We start from the raw sequence: 18,419 nt of genomic DNA on the forward strand, positions 1-18,419 counted from the left end.
TTGAAGTGACCTCTTTAGATACTTTTCTGTTAAGTCCGTTTAGGACCTGACCACATGGTAGCTATCTAGAAGTGGACAAATGTGACAGGTGAATATTGGGACAGTCTCCTTCTAAAATAAAATTGAGATGACAGTTTTAGATCTCTTTCAAGGTCTATGCTATGCTCATGATTTTGTCCGCTCTCCCATTCCCCACCTCCATATTTTTAATCCTTCCTTTTGAGGTTGGGATTGGCAACCCTGTGTGATTTACCGCCCAAGGACCGGCTACGCCCTCCTGACCTCCATGTTCTTCACACTACTGGACTTTGGAGCGAAGGCCAATTTTTAAAGCATCATATCTTCATGTCTTCACTTCATGTCTTCTTGGGGGTTTCTTTTTAGCTCAACCGCAGGATGTCATTTGCTTTAAAAGTGGAAAGTGAAAAAAAAAGAATTAACAACCTTCAAGTTCTAAGTCTTTTCATTTCTAGCAGAAACAAGAAACAAAATTACTTGCAAAGGTAGGGGTGTGTGCATGAGTGTGTGTGCACACACTCCATGCATGTAAGTGTGCGTGTGTGTTGGGAGCACGTGTATGTATGTGCCTGTGTGTGGAGGGGGCTCCTGCAGGGGTGTGTGTGTGTGTGTGTGTAGTGTTAATCATGTTAATCCTTTCAGACATTTCAAGGAGTCTCAGGGCTTCACAGAAAAAGTCTCTGCTGGCTTGATAACTCTGGCTAGGAAAAATGAAATTAGAGTCTCCCTCAAGATAAGTGATTAACCCATTTTCTAAATGTTCAGCTAGAGAATTCCGAGGCTCCTCTTCCTGTGATTGTTCTCACTCTCTCTTTGCTTCATTCGTTATTCACGGTTGAAGCCCGGCAGCGCCCCTGAGTCCTGCCTCCCGCCTTCACCTGCGCGTTGATGCAGACGTGTCTGGTCCTCACAGGACGGCTCCAGCTGGGCCCCGGCCAAGTCTGGGACGGGCCTGGGGCGGGGTGGGGTGGGGGCGGAACAGGGCTGTGTCATTGCCCTCTCCTCCGTGTTCCCGTATTTCTGTGATGGGTATTTGTGGGCCCGTCTCCTCTGCTGGACCGAGCGGGCGACAGGTGGGAAGGTCATGGTGTTCGCTGCCTGGGTCTGGCCCGGAAGGATGCTCGGGGGCACTTACCAAACGGGATGGAAAGTCTGTTGGCTTTAAGCTCCGTGTCACTGAAATTCCAACCCCGTCCCATGGTGCCTCTCAGGGTCTTCGGTCTTAGGTGTATTCTTCTGGCCTCCAACACCCCTTTTTCACAACCTGAGACTCCTCAAAGACCTTTATTTTATGCCACTGCTCTCCAGATTTCGATAGGCAGGGGCCACAGTTTGGTTCAGTCAAGGACTGCTGTAGAATTCTTCCCGGTCAAGGCTACGGATGTTGGTGTGAGTACCCATCGAGACACGGTCATTGACAGAGAGGGTCAGGTCTTGTCATTTTCTAGTGAGCGGTGAATTTCGGAGTCAAAGCGTAGGTGGCAGGTCCAGCCCAGAGCTGGGCAAGACTCAGAGCATCTGACAGACCGAGGCGATCACAGGAGAACCGGGAGTCTGAGAGCAGAGAGAAGGCTGGCGCCCTTCGGCCAGGAGTGGTGGGCAGGGCTGCACATCCGACAGCACAGTTGGAATCCACGCCTGGAAATGACGGCACGGGAGAAAGAGGGCACGTGGCTCCTTTACTGACCGTATCCACGTTGCTTTTGCGAGTGGATGCTCGGGAATGACTCAGAGTGTGACCGTCGAGCTCACACGACACGGAGCTTTTACAGATGTCGGCCGGCAAATCAGTGAGTGAGAAACTGCTACTCCTTAGTGCTTATATGACCTAAAATGCTAAAACCTGGTAACGAGATATTTCTCTAAATAGCATTTGTCTAATAGTTCAAGAGAGGTCAAACAAAACAAAAATTCTATGTGTATTTTACTTAGTATCATACAAGTCCCCCTGGAATTAATGCTTGTCACTTAGATGGGCAACGCGTGTGGGGGGAAGAGGAGGCGCCCTCCAGCTAGACTTGGGCGCCACTTTCCATCTTTATAAGATTTAAAAGAGACGAATGAGAAACCTGACTTCTCCAACCTCATCTGTGGGACGGGGCTGACACCTGAGTGGGGGAGTGTCATATGGACGAGAGAGAATGCGTCTGAGGTAGAGCGTCTGACAGTAGCAGGTCGGGGAGGAAGGGCAGATGGTGGGGTTTGGGGGCTCTCTTTACAGTTTTAAATAAAGAAAAGAGGGGCTCCTGGGTGGCTCAGTCAGTGAAGCGTCTGCCTTCGGCTCAGGTCATGATCTCAGGGTCCTGGGATCGAGCCCTGCGCCGGGCTCTCTGCTCGTCAGGCAGTGTGCTTCTCCCTCTGCCTCTCCCCCTGCTCGTGGTCTTCCCCTGCACCCAAGTAAATAAAATCTTAAAAAAAAAAAAAAAAAAGATTTAAAAAAAGAATTAAAGAAAAGAGAGAACATCTCAAGATAAAGGGGACAGATTCTAAGTTAGCCTTTTAAAATTAATAGTCCCCCTTTGACCTCCAGGAACATTACTCGGAGACCAACATTACAGAGTCAAGAGCCTGTTTCTCTCTACGAAATGAGAGAATCCTATGAACAGGTGACAAAGTGCACTTCCCTTGCCTTTTAAATAAAATTATAAAAGACAAGTTACTGGATCTTTTTGTGCTACTTTTTACTGTCAAGCAGTAATTAAACCTAAAAGTCACATCCAGAGCTGGCTACATGAAGATCTAGGGCAAGGGCAGAGCCACAGGATCCCTCCCTGCCACTGGAGTCAGGGGTGACATAGGACCTACCTGGACCTGTATCCCCTCTTGAAGTGCAGAAGCGGGCATAAGGCGAGGTTCTCATGAGAATCACATCAGAGATGGGGCTGTGGAGGTAATGCTCAGTCCATCCCTGGCCGCTCACGGCGAGCTGTCACAGGAGGGCTTGTCTGGGACCCTGCCTTACTTTAGGTCAATGTCGTATTTCCTCAGTTGACCCAAGGTGCAAAAATTGCCCAGTAGCCATTGTCAGTGCTGACCTCCCTGAAGTTCAGTGTTCACATTTGCTGTTATGAACAGGGGTGCTAGCCATGATGAACGGTAGTGATTCTGCCATCGTGTTGAGCATCTGTTTGCCACCATCGTGTTAGATGTTGGTATAAGCCCACATTTATCTTCACAAGAACTTCCAAAGACAGGTGGTGTTACTGCTGGAGCAGCCAAGTCCTTTGCCAAGACTGCACAGCTAGTGAGTGACACACCGGGGACTGAACCCTGCCCAATTCGAACTCCAAAGCAGTGCTCTTGCTCGGGCCCCAGAGCCCAGGCAGTCCAGAGCAGGATTCACTGAGTGTCAGCCTCCCCGAGGTTTGGACCTGGACAGAACGCCGACCCGAGGCTGGGATCCATGGCCCCGAGGGGGTCTGCCGCTGGCCGAGGATACAGGGTGTCCTCTAGAGCAGTAGGCCAGCTCAGACCTCTTCGCCACGGGCCTCACCCCGCCGTGGGTTGGGTTCTACCGCAGGTTAAATCTTGTCTGTCCCTTGCCTGTTCTGTCAGTTTCTGCAGCCTGATCACTGATGGTTTCCTGATCCTGAGATAAAGGGACTCTCTGCGTGTCCTGTGTAAACAGATCCCCGGTGACTTCCTGAGGATGTCAGCAGGCACCAAGATCCAGCAGCTAGTTCCAATTCAGACATAAGTTTAAAAGCCCAAGAGGTGAAAACGTGAAGAAGCTGGTCTTTTTCAGCCCCTTCCCCCAACTCCACAAAGTGCAACGATGTTGGACAGGAATGCAAAAACTTTGAAGATAAAGCAGTTCTGTTGTTAATACTGTTTTAATGACATGCTTGGGTAGAATTTAGAGCTACAGGAACGAACGTTATTTTAAAATTCAGAACTCACTAAGGGGCTCCTCATGCTGGATTCGCAATCGAACAAGGTTTGCTCTGGTGGAATGGACAGGAGCCCCCCATCGCAAGCCGTGGAATCCTGGGAGAGGTCCCGAGGCAAGAAGTGGTTTGTGTTGGTTAGACCAGGCTTTGGGTTTCATTTTTCATTATCACATCCCAGTTTTTTGCCGGCTGAACTTGAATTTGTAAAGTCATGTGATCTACACTGGCCTTTTCCATACGCAAGAAGGTTAAGAACTGTGGACAGCTCACGCTGCGGCCCGGGAACCTTCCGTCTGTTCCTGAGAGTAGCCACCCAGGGTGCAGAAGCAGGAAAATCCAGTGCAGGCTGCGGGAGGATTTGCAGAGCACGGGTATTAGGTCCCAGGGCCAACTTCAGCAAGTCTTGCAAATAGAGGTTCTCTGAAGCAGACCAGACTTTCCCGTTTTTAATTGCTTGTATTTAAAGGCAAACATTGGGGGTTGGGGCACTGTGCTTTCAGTATGGGTTTTTTTTTGTTTTGTTTTTTTTTTTGGTAAAATATTAAAATTTAATTTTTTTCTTATACACATTTGGCAGCATAATTAAAATAAAGTCTGATCTATGCACTTTCATGAAAGGCATCTACAGAACTAACTAACGGAGGCCACAGTGATGCCGTTTTGCATTGTGAATGTTTAGAACTCGGGATGGGCCTGCCTTGCCCGCCTTGGAATGCCGTCCGAGGTATAATATCGGCTGGACAGTGCGAGGTGGGGTGAAACCAGCCGACTTAGTCCATTTCGGTGCCGTGCTCGCCCCCACAGTCAGTGCGCACTGTCTCTCACACCTGCTGTCTACTCAGAAAACCGCCAAGTCATAGAAATGCACAGGTCCATTTGCCAGATTCTTTTGTGACTTAGAAAACACACACTATTAATCAGACACTAATTTCTAATTCATTTTCCAGTGCTACTTTGCATAACAGTGTTCAGACAACACACATAGGAATTTTGCAGGAAATGTTATACGCAACTTCAGTGATTTTTTTGGTAATAATAATGAACACTAACAACAACAGTGGCCCGATTGTAGCTTGCCTTTATAAAGCATTTACCATATGCAAAAATGCATCCCAAGTGCTCTACGTGCATTAACTAATTGAATAGTACAACAACCCGCGAGAGTACATCACTGTTATTGTCCCTGTTTTACAAATGGGGAAACTGAGGCACACATAACTTGCCCCAGGTCACACAGCTAGTAAGTAGCAGGGCTGGCATCTGACCCCAGGCGACCCCACCGTCCAGAGTCCACACTGTCCATGACCAGAGTATATCCCCCCTCCCAGAAGTACTCTCCAACACGAACTTGCTCTACGATGGCTTCTCCCAGTCCATAGATCTTTCCCTGCCTTCTTCCTGAGGCCGGAGACCTTCCCAGTTAGGTCTGTCAGGCCCGGGGCCCCATGTGACACCTGCTACACAGGCTTGTCCTCCTTTCTTTTATTCACACGTTAAAAGATTTTGTTCAGCTGTTTCCCGCTTCCCTGGAGGAGGATGCCTTTGTGTCTCCCCTCATCTCCCCTCCATTTGGCTTGGCTTGATCACGTGGGACTTTCTTGCTTCCCCATCCAGGTCACAGGACGGATGGAGGAGTCACACAGAGCTGTTGTGTAGTCACAAGAAGTTACGTAGAACTTGAGGATGGTCTCTTTCCCGTGAGCAGCGAGTATTCCATTTGGAATATTTCTTTGCTGAGATCTCGAGGGATGAAAGCGACCAACCTTCACAAGCCAAGTACCAGCAAAGCCAATGGGCAGACTATATCTCCCTTGCACTCTCAAAAAGTTATTTAATTTTTTGTGTTAACATCCAACAAATCTGCTTTTTGGAGACAGTTCTATATATTTTGACACAGAATAGAGCTCTGTAATTACCGCCACGGTCAGGCTTCAGAACATTTCCATCTTTCCCCAAAACTTGCTAGTGCCAGGCCCCAACCCAAGCCTTGGCAGCCCCTGATCTGTGCTCCCTCACTGTAGTTTTGTCTTTTGGAGAATGTCCCATGGTGCAGTGATACAGTGTCACCTTCAGAGACTGCTTCCGTCATGCAGCGTAGCGAGTGGTCCACCCAGACCCCGGTATCAGTAGTTCCTTCCTGTTTATTACTCCGTTCACGGTTCCCAGTTTTCACTAAGTATGAATAGAGACGCTCTCAACTTTGGTGTGCAGGTGTTCATTTCTCTAGTAAGTGCTTGGGGATTGCTGGGTCCCCAGCTAGGGGTGGGTTTAACTTTAAAAGGAACTGCCAACCTGCTCTCCCACGTGAGCTACCATCTTACGTGTCCACCAAGGACATAAGAGAGGTTCTGTACCCCATATTCTGGCTGCATCTGGTTTAGTTGGCGTTTTGTATTTTAGCCATTCTAGGAGCTGTGTAGTGACACCTCATTGTGGTTTGAATTTGCATTCTTCCAATGGCCGGGAACACTGAACATCATTTTCGTGTGCCTGTTTGCCACTTGGTGAAGGGTCTATTCAACTCTTTTGTCTATTTTTAAATTGGGGTGTTTGTTTTCTTTCTACTAGATTTTTAAAGTTATTTCTATGTCTCCATTCATCTACACAGACAGAAAAAACAAAGACATTCTCACCAGTGTTCCCAACTGAAACATACGATTCCTTTAGGAGCGTAGAGATCCGAGTTTGTAGTTCTTGGAGGGTGAGGAGTGTGTGTGAAGTTCATTTGCAAACTCGTACCTCAAGTTTGGTTTCTTTAGACAGATAGGTGTGTACATATTTTTAAAGACTTGTACAGTGTTTTCTTTGTAAGATCTTAGAAGTCCAAAGCGCACGTGAATGTTTGATGAGTTCTACCGTTGTGAGGAACTCTTGGGAGTGCCATAGACATACTTGAACAGTATTTCTGTGTATGAAACAAGGATCTGTTACCCAGAATGTTGACAGAACCTGAATTTAGGGGCATGGCAGATTTATATCCAGTAAGCAGAAACTACAAAGTGGTAGACTTCAATTTCAAAAGCCATGATTTTCTGAGTACTCACTATGCTTCCCTGTTTCCATGTTTTTGTTCCAAGTATTTCCATCGCCTAAACACTGTTCTTGATTTCCATGTAGATGATTTTGTCCATCAGGGCCAACCCCTACTGGCTCCTGTTTTCCCAGATAGATTCAATATCCCCTTCTCTATGTTCACTTGCCATTTTATATATTTCTCAATTATATAATTATTACATAATTATATTATATATATTAATTACACATTATATAATTATAATTATATGATTACCAAATTGTCTTAGACATTAGTGGACATGTGTCTTCTCTACTACACAAAGAGCTTTTGAAGGATAATAACTATGTCAATCCAATCATCTTCATATCCCCAGCAACTAATTTGATGCCTGCTTCGTAAGAGAGCCCATTTACCCAGCTATCCATTCATTTACCAAGTATCTATTGAGTTCCTAAGAGGTGCTACATAGTGGGAAGACAGAGCAGTGGACCAGCAGAAAAAATTTCTGTTATGGAGCTTACATTTTACTGATGTTTTCAGAGAGCTGGCTTCTGATTTCATTTATTTTCTTCATTGTTTGTCCATATTGTATCCCTTTGATTTCATCTCATTATTTCCCTTCTTTCTGCTTGATTTTGTTTTAATTTGCTCATCTTTTTCTAGTTACTTAATGTGAAAGCTGAGAATCATTGATTTGAGAATGCTCTTCTTTCCTAATAAGGAGATTTTAAAGCTATGAATTTTCCTCAAAGACCTGCTTTGCTGCAATCTACACATTTTGGTGTGTTACATTTTCACTATAATTCAGTTAAAAATATTTTCTAATTTCTCCTGTGATGTTGTCTTTGACTTAATGATTATTTAGAAGTGTGTTGTTCGGGGTGCCTGGGTGGCTTAGTCAGTTGGGAATCTGACTCTTGACTTAGGCTCAGGTCATGATCCCAGGGTTGTGGGATATATTCCTGTATCGGGCTCTATACTCAGCAGGTGTCTACACTGAGCAGGAGTCTCCCTTTGCTCCTCTCCAACTCATGCTCATTCTCTCTCTCTCTCAAATAAGTAAGTGAATGAATAAATCTTTTTTTTTTTTTAAGTGTGTAGTTTATAAGTAGTAGCAGTTTTCATGGTTCTCTTACTGTTTTCAATTTCTAATTTAATGCCACAGTGGTCAGGAAACATACTCTTTTAGTCTTTAACTTCATTCAGGTCTGTTTTTTGGGCCCAGAACACAATGTGTCCCAGTAAATATACCATGTGCACTGCCATTGTTGAGTGTAGCTTTCCATACTATCCAGGAAGTCAGACTGGTTTATAATGCTGTTCAAACTTTCTATTTCTTTACTGATTTCTTAAAGTAATTGTTCTATCAGCTGCAGAGAGAGGAGTGAAAAAATCTTCAGGAATAATTGTGGGATTGCCTATTTCCCACTTTAATTCTGTCTGGTTTTGTTACATGTGTTTTAAAACTCTATTATTATGGTTGTCTTATCTTTTTGATAAATTGATCCTTTTTTGATTATTAAATGACCCTCTTTATCTCTGGTAGTACCATTTTTTGGTATCTGTTTTATCTGATTATCAATATTGGCACTCTAGCCTTCTTATGCTTACTATTTGCATGCTGTGTCCTTTTCTCTATTCATTTCTTTCAACCTGTGTCTTTGTATTTAAAGTGTGTATCTTGGGCGCCTGGGTGGCTCAGTAGGTTAAGCCTCTGCCTTCGGCTCAGGTCATGATCTCAGGGTCCTGGAATCAACTCCTGCATCGGGCCTTCTGCTCGGCAGGGAGCCTGCTTCCTCCTCTCTCTCTCTCTCTCTCTCTCTCTCTGCCTACTTGTGATCTCTCTCTGTCAAATAAATAAATAAAATCCTTTTTTTAAAAAAGTGTGTATCTTGTACATAGCATATAGTTAGGTCTTACCTTTTCTCCCCCTGACATTCTTGGACTTTGAATTGTTAATGTGTTGGTTTTCTTTTTTTCTTTTTTTAATTAATTCTTTTTAAAAAGCTTTTATTTATTTATTTGACAGAGAGATAGAGAGCACAAGTAGGCAGAGTAGCAGGCAGAGAGAGGGAGAAGCAGGCTCCCTGCTGAGCAGGGAGCCCAATGTGAGGCTTGATCCGAGGACCCTGGGATCATGACCCAAGCAAAGGTAGCCACTTAATCAACTGAGCCACCCAGGTGCCCCATTTATTTATTTTAGAGAGAGATGAGCATGTGGGTGGGGGAGGGCAGAGGGAGAGGGAGAGAGAGAATCTCAAGCAGACTCCCTGCTGAGCATGGAGCCTGAGACAGGGATCAATCCCAGGACCCTGAGATCATGCCTTAGCCCAAATCAAGAGTTAAACTCAACCAGCTGAGCCACCCAGACACCCCTTAATTGATGTGTTTAATGCAATTATTACTTTAATGTAATTATTGCTGTAATAAGTTTACATTTCTCTTTCTCCTTTTTTCCCCCTATTTGTTTACTTTCTGTTCCTCTCTCCCTTTTCCCTCCTTCTTTCAGATTATTTGAATATAGAATTTCAATTTAATATTTCTGTTGGGTTTTTTTTTTTTTTTAGCTATCCTTATTTATTATTCTCTAGTAGTTCTCTAGAGATTACAATATACCTCTTTAACTTTTCACAGTTGATAATGTATACTATTATACTATTATTACTGCTAAAATCTTATGTAAAATGCTAAAGCCTTATAGACCCAGACTTTCCCCATCCTTTATGTTATGGTAGTTATATATATTACACGTACACCCCTCATGAATCCTAGCAGACAATGTTATAACTTTCATCTTCAGCATTTTAGTGATTTATAAGAACATTAACAAGTAATGCAAAAAGGAAAAAAAGTCTTGAACTCACTCAGATATTTATCATTTCCAGGGTTCTTCACTCTTTCTTGACTGTCTGAGTTTCTTTCTCTCCTATATAATCTTCCTTTATGCTGAAGAACTTCCTTTGGTACTTCTTATAATGTTGATCTGCTGGCAATGAATTCTTTCAGTTTCCCTTTATTTTTAATTTTTTTTCTTTGCCTTCACTGTTGGAGGATATTTTTGCTGGTTATAGAATTTTGGATTGAATTTTCTTCATTCAGTACTCTGTTTTTTGTTTTTTTTTTTAAGATTTTATTTATTTCAGACAGAGAGAGAGAGAACGTGTATAAACAGAGGGGAGGGGCAGAGGCAGAGAGAGAAGTAGACACCCTGCTGAGCAGGGAGACCAATGTGGGACTCAATCCCAGGACCCAAGCCGAAGGCAGACGTTTAACCAACTGAGCCACCCAAGCGTCCCCATTCAGTACTTTAGAGATGTTCTACTGTCTTCTAGTCTGCATGGTCCTTCCCCAGCATATACTATGCCCATTTTCTCTTGCTGCTTTCAGTAAGTGTGTTGCATCTGGTTTTCAGCAGTTTGATTGTGCAATACCTGGAGGTGGGGTTCTTGTGTTTATTTTGCTTTGTGTTTGTTTAGCATTTTGTTGTTTTACATTTCTATCTTTCATCAAATTTAGGATATTTGGAGCCTTTTATATTTTAGATATTTTTTCCTGCCTCATTCTCTTTATATTCTAATGTAATATATGTTGGACTATTTGAGACCATCTAACAAATCCCCAAGAGACTCAATTAATTTTTTTTCTCAGTTCTTTTCTCTGTGTTCTTCACCCTGGAGATGTCCCCTCCTCAGTCTCAGGTTTACTTGTCTTTCCTCCATCATGTCCATGTAGCTGCATCCAGTCAGTGAATTCTCTACTCCAAAACTTGTGTTTTTCAGTTCTAGAATTTTTATTTCGTTCATTTTTTTATTGTTTCTGTTTCAGTGCCAATGCTTCCCACTTCTCTGCTGAAGTTTTCATTCATTGGAAATATCTCATTTTCCTTATCTGTTAGTTCCAATATTTTGTTCGTTTTGGAGTCGGACTCAATCTATTTTCTTTCCTCTTGAGACTGTGTTTCATTTCTTGATTCTTAGAATGTTGAACAATTTTGGATCATATCCTGGACATTACAAATCTTAAGTTGTAGAGATTTTGTCTTCTATTGTTTTCCTCTGAGAAGTGTTCTTCTCTTTGTCTTGGTGGCTGTGTTCCTTGGCTAGACTTGAACTTCACACTGCTTCTTGGGCTGTGCCTCTCATCTGAGTTCTGCTCTTCTGCTGTTAGGGACGGTACTTAAGTCTATTCCATGTGGGTATAATTCCTGGGTCAGCCCAAGCTCAGATAGAAAGAATTTGGGAATCCCCCTCTGGTGTCTTCCCTTCTGGAATTTCCCCTCTCCTCAGTGTTCACAGTTCTTGGACTTCACTTCTTGGTTTTCTTCAGACAAAATGGCTACAGGGTTTCCCACATATACCCTCACCCCTGCCATGTACTGCTTAGATCTGGCTAGAAGCCACACAAAAGGGATTTACTTGTTTATTTTTCAAAGTGAGTGTGTGAAACCTCCCCCCCCCCAACAGAGTCTACATACCTATGTCTCCTCTCTAGTACTTTCAGGTAGTTTTTTGGGTTTTGTTTTGTTTGGTTTGGTTTGGTTGTAGTTGTTTAATTTCCAGGCTTAAAATTGCCCTCTGTGAGCAGGTGGGCAGGTGGTGCTGTCCATAAAGGGTCTGTCATGCCTAAAGGTAGAAGCAACTCCATGATGCTTATGTTTTAGTCAGAGGACAGGAGATAAGCTAATGAGAGCACAGTAATGTTGTAGAAGAAATAAATTAGGTTGAGGTGATCCAAGGACTGACCTTAGGTTAGGAAGGTCACTGAGAGCTCCAGTTGAGCTGACACCTAAAGAATAGAAGAATTTGGTCCTTCAAAGAGCCCATGGAGAAGTGTTTGAAGTAGGGGCACCGGTGGCTCAGTCCATTGAGTGTCCAACTCTTGATCTGGGCTCAGGTTATGATCTCAGGGTCATGAGATCGAGCCCTGCATCAGGCTCTGTGCTAGGCATAGAGCCTGCTTAAGATTCTCTCTCTCCCACTCCCTCCGCCCCCCCCGCCTCTCTCTCTCTCTCTCTCTCAAAAATAAATAAATAAATAAAAATTTAAAAGAAAAGGAAAAGGAAAGATGGGCGGGGGGAGAGAAAAAGAAATGTTTCAAGTAAAGGCAACAGCAGATACCAAAGCTGTTAGGGCAGTTGCGAGAGGTCAGTGTGACCAAAGCTCAGAGGATGAAAGGAGGAATGGCATGAAACGAATTCCGGAGACAAAGAGACTGTGTGGAACTGGGGAGGCCTTGATAAGGAACTGGCAATTAATGGTTCAATGTGATAGACTAGGATGGCTATCGCTGTAAGGGGATGCTTACCAAACAGATCTGACCTCTCATGTTGCTTTGTCCGAATAGCCAGACCTTAGCAGGCATGACTGATAAATAGTGTAGTCTTGTGTTTTTTCATTTTTAACAACGTAAAACAATTTTATTTATATGGTCTTAGATTCTGCATTGCGGCTAACTTTTGTAATGTTACCATCTATTGTGTTTTGACTGAATAACAAGATTACCCCTAATTATCTGAAGAGGCTATTAAAGTACTTCTTCCTTTTCCTACTACATGTCAGCATGAGGCCAAATTTTCTTTATATATTCCAACCGAATTAGCATATCACAGCAGATTGAATGCAGAAACACATCCAGTTATTTTCTAATAAGTCAGACATTAAAGAAAATTTTTAGATATTCAAAATGTCAATCTTTTTAAAAACTATTTTTGTTTTTAAAAACTCAACAATTTTCCATACAAATGTGCTATTGAACGTGTCGTGCTTTTGCCATTTTAAATAGGTCATAATTAAATATTTATAAAATGCCTGTTTTAATTTTCAATACCGTAGATATTGATGGACAGAATTCACACAAACAGTCGCTGTTTGTGGTCCTCAGTAATTGTTACTAATACACATGAATCCCGAAACCAAAGCAGTTGGTAACTGCTATGTTAAAGCTATGTTACCTGAGAAAGATAATACATTAGTTACATCGTGAAATCATGCAGAAAGATTTTTTTTTCAAATTTTTATTTAAATTCTAGTTAGTTAACATACAGTGCGTAATATTGGTTTCAGGAGATAGTGTAGTCGTAGGATTGTCGGACCACCCCATCTGCTAGCAACGACAGCTCGAAAGCTAGAAGGATTTCTGCAGTGTGTGCGAAATTGAAGTGGGTGACCCTAGCTGCCCCCTGCCCCCACCCCTGAGGTCTCTGACATCATAGGAAAGAAAATAACATTGCTTTGTATCTAGAATAATATAGTGACCAATAAAACCACAACTAAGGGCGCCTGGGTGGCCTAGTCAGTTAAGTGTCTGCCTTTGGCTCAGGGCATGATCCCAGGGTCCTGGGACCGAGCCCCGCATCAGGCTCCCTGCTCAGTGGGAGTCTGCTTCTCTGCCTGACCCTCCCCACTACTTGTGCTCTGTCTCTCTCCCTCTCTGTCTGAAACAAATAAATAAAATCTTAAAAAAAAAAAAAAAAACCCACAGCTAAAAAGAAATGAAAAGCACAAGCAGAATGAAAGAGACCGTAGCAGAATGAGGGGTCGTAGTTCTGGGTAGTCGCGCTGTCCCATGGTTTCTGCGTTAAGAGCAGCTGCCTTCTGTCGGTAAATACGGTTATGCTTTAGCCGTGTGTGTGCACACGGGGGCCGGTCTGATTTCTCTGGGGAGCACTAAAGAGTCCCTGCTTCCTCTCCTTTGGTTTAGATGACAGCGCCTCGGCTGCCAGCAGCATGGAGGTGACAGACCGCATTGCCTCCCTGGAGCAGCGCGTCCAGATGCAAGAAGACGACATCCAGCTGCTCAAATCGGCACTGGCGGACGTGGTTCGGCGGCTCAACATCACGGAGGAGCAGCAGGCTGTGCTGAACAGGAAAGGACCTACCAAAGGTGGGCATTTCTGGTGCGCAGAGCAGCCGACACTTGGGCTGGAGCAGGGGCTTGTCCCTAGCGGACACACGCGGTTTTCAGCAGTGACCAGTGACGGAGACAGGAGACCAAAATATCAACGAGCTGGTCTCAGGGTTGCCAGAACCCTCCCACGAGGTGGGACAGGGTTCCTTTGGCTGGAAGTCAGTGAGCTGTTCAGCCCAGGGCTGTACACGTGTAGGTGATCAGGAAAGGCTTGGAACCACCCACAGTGGACGGCTGGGGGCAACTGTTGACAAGTTTAGGTCGGGAGTACATTGCGAGGCAGAACCTAGAACCAAAAACCCCACAATCCTGTGGGCTTCCCAGAGGCTGTTCCCCCTAGAAACTTCTCAGTGCCTCTCCTCTCTTTCTCTGTACTCAGCTTGTCTGCTACCATTCAGTTCAGCCCAGCCAATAGCTAATTATCCTACGCCACAGCAGAGCTCGGAGCCGAGGACTGGGGGCCCAGAGGGCAGGCCCTTCCCTGAGGAGTTTAGAACCCGCAAGGACTTTAGAACATCCCTCACTGCGCCCGCTTGGAGCTAGTACGCTCCTCCCGGGCACAGCCTCCTGTTCCTTTCGAACCTCCTGCTCTGCTGTCCAGGAGAACGGAGCCTGCTACAGAATCCCGTACCTAGTGGGTTTCCAGCAAATTCAAATCATCATTTCATTTCCCCGTGGCGTGTGTGTGTGTGAAACATAAAAAAAGCAATATTTGTGTTTGAAGTAACTTTGTAGTGACCCTCTTCTTAAAATTTGGAAGTACAACGTCTCATAAAAGCTTCTGTCTTGCTAGTCGCAGTCAGTCCCTGATGTCTGCTTGCAACCCATATCCACCGCTCATCGTCTGCTCCTCGTGGCTCACTTTAGAAAACAGAATGCATCGTGGCTTAAAACCCTTTGATTAAAACATTTGAGATCACACTGGCATGTAAATGTCCCTTTAAAATTGGCTTTTTTTTTCTTTCTTTTTTTTTTTTTTTTGGTTGTTTGGATTTAACAAATTATTTCACAGTTACCATGTTTTTCTTGGAGTCAGGAGAGAGTACTGTCTGATGGTGCATATGTTACTTTTTTCTCAAGTACTTGGCTACGTTTCACATCTCCATGGAAAGAAATCTATTTCTTTGTCCTTCTGGGTAATTATCACCAGCTCCATGAAGAGATATGTGCTGGGCAATGTCTCCAGATTTCCGTAATTTTATTTTTATCTGAGTATGGTGGACGTACAATGTGGCATTAGTTTCAGGTTTACAACATAGTGATTTAGTATCTCTGTATGCTGTGTTCACTACAAGTGTAGCCATCTGTTACCATGTAACACTACCTCTTGAAAAACCCTTTTATTTATTTATTTAAAAGATTTTACTTATTTGAGAGACAGAGCGCAAGCTGGGGGCGGTGAGGCAAAAAGAGACGGAGAAACGGGCTCCCCACTGAGCAGGGAGCTTGAACAGGGGTTTGATTAGGACCCCGAGATCAGGACCTGGGCTGAAGTCAGATGCTTAACTAAATGAGCCACCCAGGTGCCCCTTAAATAATCCTTTTAAATCCTGTTTTTTTCTTCCTGCTAAGTTAGAGCAATCAGGGTATTCTAAACAGAAAGCAGGTTACTTTAGGAATTCCTGACCTGCTCAGCTTTCCAAAAATAAAACCCTAAAGAGTATATTCAGAAGTGTTGCTTCCCATAAAGTGTCAGACTTCCAAAAGTTCTGTTTTTTGTTTTTTGTTTTTTTAATTCGGGAAAAAATGATACAAGACACCTACTGAGTTTTCTTCTTTTGATTAAGAGTAAAGTTTGGTTTTTATAAAAGTTCATCTAAGAGAGTAATTTGTTTTCATAGTGAGCTCTATTTCTGTATAAGATTCTCTTCACGAGTAAAAGTAAATCGGAGCATACTAGCCAGGGGGTCACCCCCAAGAGATAGAACAGAGATAAGAAAGCTGGTGAGTGGAGTGCAGTGGGCCAGTTTCCCCCAAGCAGGTGATTGCAGGACAGGGAAGCGGGGGCCTGTCTGAAGCTCTGGGTCCCGGCTTCCCTTCTGGGGGAAGCCTTGGGGATGCCTGTGCACCTCTAGCTGGAGAGCTGTCCTCAGTAGCCACAGCTCCAGTTCGGGGATCACACAAGACGGATTGGAAGCAAACCTCCTTTTCTTGTAAAAGGCCCCATTATTTTTAGTCTCACACTCTCCATTATTTTGGCCTGCCGTCCCCATGCAGACTTGAAGAAGATGGGACACACGGCATGCGAACGAACTGGTCAGAAGCTTCGGGTTCGGCATTTCGAGCTCTGGGTGTACATCTCTGAGCTGTTTGCCTGTGGCAGAAACGGCTGTGACCACCCCGGGGGCGGGGAGCTTTCAAAGCGCTCAGCGGGGTCCAGCTCCGAGACAGCCCAGGCTGGGTGCCGGGTCTGCACAGTAGCCACAGTGTGGCCTGCGAGTCCCTCCATCATGATTCTAATCTCTCTCTGTGACAGAACTTCACTTATGTCAAGAAAGTTCTGTAACCTTTTAGCTTTGACTTACTTCATTATTCTTCGTGGGGCTTCACTTGCATAATAGTGAGAACTACAGTCTCGGGCAAGTAATCACGGTCAGATCAAGTTCATGGCTTTCCCGAGACAGGGGGCAGACTGTGGCCAACCCAGCCGATGCGGGGCCTGTGGACGTGGAGTTTACACAGGGGGGCTACGTCGCGGACCACTCTGCTTTGACAACATTCTCCTGCCCCTGGGATTTTTAACCAGTGATACTGCCCTGGGCCTCAGGAGGTGCTCAGTCTCTACCTGAGCTCCCCAAATTGCGCTGTTCTTCTTTTCTTTTGCCTTTGGTTTTTGTTGTTGTTGTTGTTGTTTGAATATTGAGGGCCACTCGCCCTGTTCTCCGGAGAACCTCAGCCTGCGAGGTTTGCTTTCCTTACATTTGATGGACTCTCAGACGGAGACATTTGGCATTTTTTAATGATGCTGAGCTTGGGTGACCATATAGTGGAGAGAAGGGAATCAGCTGGTTGGTGAAGGCACATATTTTTAAAATTCTTGGCAATATGAAAGTGCTCCTCACCAGCAGTGAGAAAGACCCCCTTCGAGGTGCTCTTGTGAGTAAAAGTTCAGGAGAGCTTCGTGAGTAGAGTTCATGGCCACAGCATGCTATTGGGGGATGAACGGGTAGAAAGGGATGGAAGGAGCACGAGCCGTCAGGGCCCGCCCTTCCTACGGCCTCATCGTGAAGAGTGTCTGTGTTATTGGTAACAACAGGGAAAGTGCCTGTACTTTGCATAAAGTCAAGGGCAAGATATAAACATGTATACGTGGCATAATTCGAGTAAATAGTTAAAATCTGTGCAAAAAGACGGAAAAGAACTGAGCCAAGAGTTCACTGATGGCTTGTTTTCCTGAGTGGTAGGATTGGGATTGCTTTTCTTTTTATATCTTTTAGTTGGTTTCTAAATATTCTTTAGTGTAATAAGCAGAAGAAATTTGTGTTTTTAAAATGACTCCTTTCTGGGGCACCTGGGTGGCTCAGTCAGTTAAGCATCTCCCTTTGACTCAGGTCATGATCCTGGGGTCCTGGGATCAAGGCCAGCGGGAAGTCTGTTTCTCCCTCTGCCTCTTACCCGGCTTGTGTGCTCCTTGTCTCTCTCAAATAAATAAAATAAATTTAAAAAATAAAAATTACTCCTTTCTTACTCCTGACCCTGATCTTCACTGCGCTGAGAACAACAGCAGGGCTCAGGGCAAATGTCCTGAGGCCAGCATTGGCTCACGCATGTTCTCAAGAAGACAAGGAATTGTGGTTTGGAGTTAAATTCATAATAAGCCCATTGTATACATGCATGGCTAATTTCCATTTCAGTGCTAGGGGAATGCTATAAGATTTCACTGTAAAATGTAGTCACTGTCCCATGTATCTGGGATTGTCCACTTTGTTATGCATTAACTAGCAAGTAATTCCAATTTTCATTTTACATTTTGCTTGTGGGTACAGACCATAATCTGGAAGCTTGCCTTCTGTAAACTTTAACATACCTTTTGCAGCCTTTTTTATTGGTTATATTCTGAGCCCCATTAATCAACAGATCAGAGAATTACTAAGTAGAACCAAAACTTTCTGGTAGAGATGCTCATCTGCACATGGGTCCTGCTGTTCTGAGACATCAAGACCTTCCGGTGTCAGGACTTAGCCCCTGAGGCCACTGCTAAAAGCAGCCTGCAGCTCACCTTTCAGTAGCCTCTGCTACCCTGATGCTCACTCCTGATTTTCAGAATCAGTAGGTATGGGTGTACCTACCATTTATTGATTGGCTGGGTACTAGACATCGCAGTAGATATTTTGAATCTGTGATCCCGTCTCCCCGCTCCATAGGTCTTTGAAGTAGGTGCTGTCAGGCCCATTTTACAGATGAGAAAACAGCCTCTAGGAAATTGGATTATTTACCCCGGGTTACACAAATCCGGGACTGGTCCCCAGGGCCTGGCTGGACATGCCTTCTTCCCACCATCTGTGTTGTGCTGCTTAACAGTATCACTCCAATTTGCATTATTCAGATCAAACCAAATATTCAGGAAATGAATAACCAAAGGACTTCAA

General features: G+C 44.3%; 1 protein-coding gene across 5 annotated transcripts in view; it reads left to right on the forward strand.

The window, feature by feature from the left end:
• Positions 1-18,419, forward strand: part of EML1 (EMAP like 1) — a 173,003-nt gene that overhangs the window by 85,062 nt on the left and 69,522 nt on the right. For all 5 annotated transcript variants that reach the window (XR_009355867.1, XM_059183091.1, XM_059183092.1 and 2 more), the window contains exon 2: positions 13,624-13,806. Coding sequence is in view for 4 of the 5 variants with exons in the window: in XM_059183091.1 (XP_059039074.1) it covers positions 13,624-13,806 (183 nt within the window). In the remaining variant the exon portion in view is untranslated. The remainder of the gene's footprint in view (positions 1-13,623; positions 13,807-18,419) is intronic.

The sequence above is a fragment of the Mustela lutreola genome, chromosome 7, assembly GCF_030435805.1.
Source record: "Mustela lutreola isolate mMusLut2 chromosome 7, mMusLut2.pri, whole genome shotgun sequence".
Lineage (NCBI taxonomy): Eukaryota > Metazoa > Chordata > Mammalia > Carnivora > Mustelidae > Mustela > Mustela lutreola.